The following is a 6,934-nucleotide window of genomic DNA, read 5'->3' on the forward strand; positions in this document are numbered from 1 at the left end:
TGATATTTCTTTCAGGGATCTATCCCATTCACTACTAGAATATGTTAAATAAAATTATCCTTTTTGTTTGAAGAGAATTCCACATATCTCTACCTTTTGCCGTACCCGTGAGCCTATCGAATCCTCATACACGTCGACGAAATCACCCGCATTGATCTCGACTGACATAGGCTGTAGGGGAGGCCTTATTCTTGATGCATCCAGATGCAGTTCTACTGTTATTTGAGACTCATCTTTATCCATGAGAATAGTCTGAACCTCAATATGATTTTGGCACAATTTAGAGATGGTTCCTTTGACCCACTCACAATACTTAAAACTTTAAACCTCAACCTCTTGTATCAAGGTACTCATGACATACCCGGTGCCCCGAACATTGGAAGTTTTCATGATATTGCCAACATCATGAGCAATATGATGCAACAACAAGAAAATTAGTTTAATCGGATGCTGACGGGTTTCATGACTTTGCACAACGAGACTCGTGCTGGTGCAAACGGGAATCCTCATGCCGCAATCCTGAATGCGGAAAGGTTGGCTGGAACTCCTCATACTCGTCTGATGGAGAGTTTCTTGAAGTTACAAGTGCCCACCTTCACCAGAGTGTACGAAGATGCCTTGTTTCCGAACAAGTGGCTGCGAGAGTTAGAAAAGGCTTTTCGTCATCTGCAGTGTTCTGAAGCTCAGAAGATTTTGTTCGCTGAACAAAAGCTTCAGCACAAAGTTGACACCTGGTGGACCTCCACTTGGCCTATCTTGGAAGAGCTACATGCAGGTGTTGTGTCTTGGGAAGTTTTCAAAGAGGCTTTCTGCAAGAATTATTTCCCTGAAGTTGTGAAGGATGCTAAGGAAGCTGAGTTTATGGCTTTGATGCAAGGATCCCTGTCTGTGTTGGAATACCAACAGAAGTTCAAAGAACTCTAATTCTTTGCTCCTGACTCTTTGAAGCCTGACCGTGAAAAGGCGAAGAAATTCTTTAAAGGATTGCGACCTGCAATCAGAGCGTATCTCAAGGTTCAGCCTATTGAGAGTTATGCTCAAGTGGTTTAGAATTCGAAAAAGTTGGAAGAGACTAAGAAGGAGAATGCTCGTGTGCAAAGACCTTGGCAGACAAGGAATCCTGGCTTGGTTGACCATACGGAGCGGCGCTTTGTTAGACCTACACCATACCCTACTCTTGCTTTCCAGCCTAGGAGTGTAGGTCAGAGTCTTGGATTTCAGCAAGCTAGCCAGCATAGTTAGTATAGTTGGAATAGACAAGCTGTGAATTTTCCTAATGCTAGGCCTGTGAATGCAAATTCTAGACCCTTGGTTCAGAAGCCCCCAACTACAGCTATCCCAATTGGACCTAAGGACTTTGTTTGCTTTCTCTGTTAGCAGACTGGTCACTTCGCTCGTGCTTGTCCGAAAAGGCCAGTTCAACAGCCTGCTCCTGTAGTAAAGAGTGCTCCTACCCCTCCCTCCAGAAGAGTGTTTAGTATTTTTAGTACTGAACAAGATACAAGTCATGATGTGGTAGCAAGTACATTGTTAGTCGCTTTTGTACCTGCATTTGTCTTATTTGATACGGGTGCATCACATTCGTTCATATCATCTGCATTCATTAAGAAGACTGACCTAACACCTGAGAATCTATCTAGTTGTTTATTGATTAGTACTCCTACTGGATCTGTTGTGAAACTAGATAAAGTGTTAGTTAAATGTCTTGTTTTGGTTGGTGAGAAGAACTTGGAAGCCAATTTAGTACTTCTCGATATGAAAGACTTTGATATCATTTTGGGAATCGATTGGTTGACAGCCCATAAAGCTGTAATTCTTTGTTCTTCAAAGAGAATTCAGTTTCAGATTTGTGAAAGTTCAGTTTTCGAATTTCAAGGTGAAAGAGGAAGAATTGGTAAGATGACCTTGACCGCATTGATGCAAGTCTGTGCATTAGTGGAAGATGCTTCATCTGAAAGCAAGGTTAAGGAAGGGAAGAAGATAGAAGAAGTCAAGGTTGTCTGTGATTTCGTTGATGTCTTTCCTGATGATCTGTCAGGGCTGCCCCCTGATAGGGATGTTGAATTTTCTATTGATCTAATCCCTAGAGCTGCTTCGGTATCTAAAGCTCCGTATAGAATGGCTCCTACCGAACTGAAAGAACTACAAAACCAGTTGAATGAACTCTTAGATAGAGGTTTTATACAACCTAGTGTATCACCTTGGGGAGCTTCGGTTTTGTTTGTTAAGAAGAAGGATGGTAGTATGCGTCTATGCATTGATTACCATGAGTTGAACAAGTTGACCATCAAGATAAGATATCCGCTGTCCAGGATAGATGATCTTTTCGATCAGTTGAAATGTGCAGCAGTGTTCTCAAAGATTGACTTGAGATCTGGATATCACCAGTTGAAAGTGAAGTCAAGTGATATTTTCAAGACAACTTTTAGAACAAGGTATGAACATTATGAGTTTAGAGTCGTGCCTTTCGGTTTAACTAATGCTCCTGCTATGTTCATGGACCTCATGAACCGAGTATTTCATGATGTGCTTGATAAGTTTGTGATAGTCTTCATCGACGACATCTTGATTTACTCAAAGAATGAAGAAGAGCATGTAAGGCATTTAAATTTCACTTTGCAAAGACTGCGAGAAAAGAAGCTTTATGCTAAGTTTAGCAAGTGTGATTTTTGGCTCAAAAGAGTAGTATTTCTCGGCCATGTGGTTTCAGCTAAAGGTATTTGTGTTGATCCCGAAAAGATGCAAGCAGTTGCCAATTGGGAAAGACCGAAAACTGTTACGGAAATAAGAAGTTTTCTTGGATTGGCGGGATACTACAGAAGGTTTATTGAGAACTTTTCTAGGTTGGCTGCCCCTATGACAAAGCTAACTAGAAAGGAAGAGAAGTTTGTTTGGTTTGACGCTTGTGAGAAGAATTTTCAAGAGTTGAAAGATAAATTGACAAGTGCCCCGGTTTTGACTATACCTGATGACTCCGCGGGTTGACCAGTCTATACTGATACATTAAAGATTGGTTTGGGTTGTCTGTTGATGCAACATGGTAAAGTCGTAGCCTATGCTTCTCGACAATTAAAGGATTATTAGCGAAATTACCCCACTCATGATTTAGAGCTTGCCGTAGTTGTCTTCGCATTGAAGATTTGGAGACATTACCTCTATGGTGAGAAAATTGCTATTTTCACAGATCATAAAAGTTTGAAGTACTTCTTTACCCAAAAGAAGTTAAATATGAGACAAAGGAGATGGTTGGAATTGGTCTCTGATTATGACTGTGACATTCAGTATCACCCTGGTAAGGCGAATGTGGTTGCTGATGCTCTTAGCAGGAAAAGTAAAAGAAAAGAATTTGATTTGAATGCTTTGAGTCAACCATTTTTGTGTTCAATTTCGAATCTTGGTTTGGAAGTTGTCCCTGAAGGTTCTGATTTTGTTCTTTTTGCTATGACGGCAAGATCCACCCTTAGAGATAGAATTGTTGCTCTGCAAGCTTCTGATCAGGAATTGAAAGAGAAGATTGAGAAGATTTCTTCGAATCCTGATTCGGATCTTGACTTTAGTATATCTATGGACGGTGCCTTACTGTTTAAAGGAAGACTTTGTGTGCCTTCGGATGTTGAAATCAAGAAGGAGATTTTGAAGGAAGCACACCAATCTATTTTCACAGTACACACTGGAAGCACCAAGATGTACAAAGACTTAAGAGAACATTTTTGGTGGATTGGTTTGAAGATTAATGTAGAAGATTTTGTGGCCAAGTGTGAGACTTGCTAGCGTGTGAAAGCCGTTCGTCAACCCCCATCTGGATTACTTCAACCCCTTCCTATTCATAGTTGGAAGTGGGAAGATATCTCTATGGACTTCGTGACTAGCTTGCCTCTGACAAGTAAAGGCAATGACACTGTATGGGTAATTGTTGATAGGTTGACCAAATCAGCCCATTTCATTCCTATGAAGATCACTCATACTTTGGATAAGCTAGCTAGGCTTTATGTGGACAATGTAGTTCGTCTGCACGGAGTGCCAGTGAGTATTGTTTCTGATTGTGATCCTAGGTTCACCTCAAGGTTTTGGAATAGTTTACAAAAGGCCTTGAGAACCCAATTGAATTTGAGTACTGCTCATCACCCATAGTTTGATGGACAATCTGAGCGAACAATTCAGATTTTAGAAGATATGCTTAGATCTTGTGTTGTGGATATGGGTGGCAATTGGGATGAACACTTAGCTTTGGTTGAGTTTGCCTATAACAACAGTTATCAAGCAACAATAGGCATGGCTCCATTCAAGGCTTTGTATGGTAACACTTGTAGGACACCCTTGTTCTGGATTGAGACCGGTGAAAGAAAAGTCTTAGGTCCGGAAATGATTGAAGCTACAAGCGTGATGGTTGATATGATTGGAGAAAGGATCAAGTCTGCTCAGTCAAGACATAAATCCTATGCTGAAAAGAGAAGGACTGATTTGGAATTTCAAGTTGAGGAGAAAGTTTTCTTAAAGATTTCACTGATGAAGGGTGTGATGAGATTCAATGTTAAGGGAAAGCTTAGCCCTCGTTTCATCGGACCTTTCGAGATTCTTGAAAAGGTTGGACCTGTCGCATATTGTTTGGCCTTGCCTCCATCTCTTGCTGGAGTTCACAATGTGTTTCATGTTTCGATGCTTCAAAAGTACATAGAGAATCCGAAACACATACTACAGCAAGCACCTGAAGGACTTAGTGCTGATCTTACCTATGATGAAGAGCCAGCCAAAATCCTAGATAAGAAGGACAAACAATTGCGGAATCGCACCATTCCTTTGGTGAAGATTCGGTGGGAGAACCATACCCTTGAAGAAGCTTCTTGGGAGAAGGAAGAAGACATGAAGGAGAATTTTCCTCACCTTTTTGGAAGTACAGGTATGCTTTCAATTTCAAGGACGAAATTTCTTTTAAGGGGGGGGGGGGGAATGTGAAATCCAGCCCTATCCTAACCCTAACCTTGACCCAGAAACCTTGTTGTTTGTAGGTCCGAAGACCCGGAGTAAAGGAAGAAGCCAACTATGGGCCATCTCAGTGGAAGACATGGTGTTTGATCCAGAACCCATGGAAGTTGATGATGGTGTTCCATACTTGGAAGCTTGTTCAGAACTAGAAAGGAAACTGCAGCTTGTTGAAGATGAGTCTATTTGATGTACTTGAAGTATAGTTAGACATGATTCGAAGGCATTTCTCTATACTAGGTAAGCCATATGTTGTGTTGGGAGAAGCTCATTAGGTTTGGACTTGAGTTGGGCCTTGCTGACAGGCTTGGTCGAATGGGTGGTCTATTGGCCTAATCGACCACCCAGTCTGCTTTGGTGGTGGCTTACCTAGTATAGAGAAATGCCTTCGAATCATGTCTAACTATACTTCAAGTCCATCAACTAGACTCATCTTCAACAAGCTGCAGTTTCCTTTCTAGTTCTGAACAAGCTTCCAAGTATGGAACACCATCATCAACTTCCATGGGTTCTGGGCCAAACACCATGTCTTCCACTGAGATGGCCCATAGTTGGCTTCTTCCTTTACTTCGGGTCTTCGGACCTACAAACAACAAGGTTTCCGGGTCAAGGTTAGGGTTAGGATAGGGCTGGATTTCACATTCCCCCCCCCTTAAAAGAAATTTCGTCCTCGAAATTGAAAGCGTATCTGTACTTCCAAAAAGGTGAGGAAAATTCTCCTTCATGTCTTCTTCCTTCTCCCAAGAAGCTTCTTCAAGGGTATGGTTCTCCCACCGAATCTTCTGTTTAGGGTTTTCAACAGGGCCAGAAATCCGAGAAAATCCTCTGTTTAGGGTTTTTAGCTCTCTATTTAAGTAAACTTCGTATTTCTTAGTATCCTTTGTGAAATCCAGCCCTTTCCTAACCCTGACCCGACCCGGATCCCTTGTTGTTTGTAGGTTCGAAGACCTGAAGTAGTAGAAGAAGAGACTTGTGGGCCCTCATAGTTGAAGATTTGGTGTATGACTCAGAGCCTATGGATATTGACAGTGATGCCCCTTACTTGGATGCACCGTCAGTGTTCAGTGAGAAACTGCACCTAGAAAGGGGGAAGCTTAGTTGAAGTGCGTGATGCGTTTCCGATCTCGTTCCGAAGGTAATTCTATAATCTAGACTTGTTGATTTACTTGTAGGAGAAAACCCATCTCAATTTGGATTTGTCTGGCTTTCCATTTCCCTGTCTGAAGTTGTTGTTCAGGCTTGGTCGACTAACCAGTCGACTAGCCAGTCGACCAGTAGATTAATAAATACGAAAATCACAAAATTCTTTATTATTTTAAGCCTACTTATTGGGACCTCGTGAATAGAACCCTATTCTAATCATTGGGACTCCAGAGAACTAGGAGTGACCTTCCCAAAGCCCTTCCTTGAAGTTGGTGAAGATTCTTGGTCTCAATCATTGCATTCCATCTCCATTGCTTCCTCAAGGTATGATTTCTCTCTCTCATCCTCTATTCTACTCATTCCTCTATTCTTTCTTGCTATTGAGACCATGGCTAAAGTGCTGCAACCTTGCAAACACTTGGTCATGTGTTTCCCCTTTCATTTCCATTGTTTTCCTTTCATTCTTGCTAGGCTATGATTCCATTACAATGACTAGCATTGCATTTCCTTGATTCCCTTCATTTCAACTTATTCTTTGATCTAAACTGATGTGTAGATGTATGCTAGGTTTGATTTACTATTGGTTTATGATTCTAATCTAGTTCTTATCACTTCCTTAACTAATTCCCCATTATTCCTTGCCATTGCAACAATTTCCAATTCAATTCTTGATGTTTAGCATATAGAGCATAGGGTTTCAATTTGGGTATTCCTAATTGGACCATTGGATCATCATAATACTTTTTGTATAGTGTCCTTATACTATTACCATCATTCCCTCCAAGTTTCGGATCAATCCGAGCTCCGAAAG

The 6,934-nt window shown here is 41.3% G+C and overlaps 1 protein-coding gene across 1 annotated transcript; it reads left to right on the plus strand.

Annotated features, from left to right (window-relative positions):
• Nucleotides 1–561: 561 nt before the first annotated feature.
• LOC149005637 (uncharacterized) lies at nt 562–924 on the plus strand. The gene has a single exon (XM_089135964.1). The coding sequence runs from the start codon at nt 562–564 to the stop codon at nt 922–924; it is 363 nt and encodes a 120-aa protein (XP_088992090.1).
• Nucleotides 925–6,934: the final 6,010 nt, after the last annotated feature.

Source organism: Hakea prostrata, chromosome 9 (genome assembly GCF_041222555.1).
Source record: "Hakea prostrata isolate BN-2017 chromosome 9, UWA_Hpros_2, whole genome shotgun sequence".
NCBI lineage: Eukaryota > Viridiplantae > Streptophyta > Magnoliopsida > Proteales > Proteaceae > Hakea > Hakea prostrata.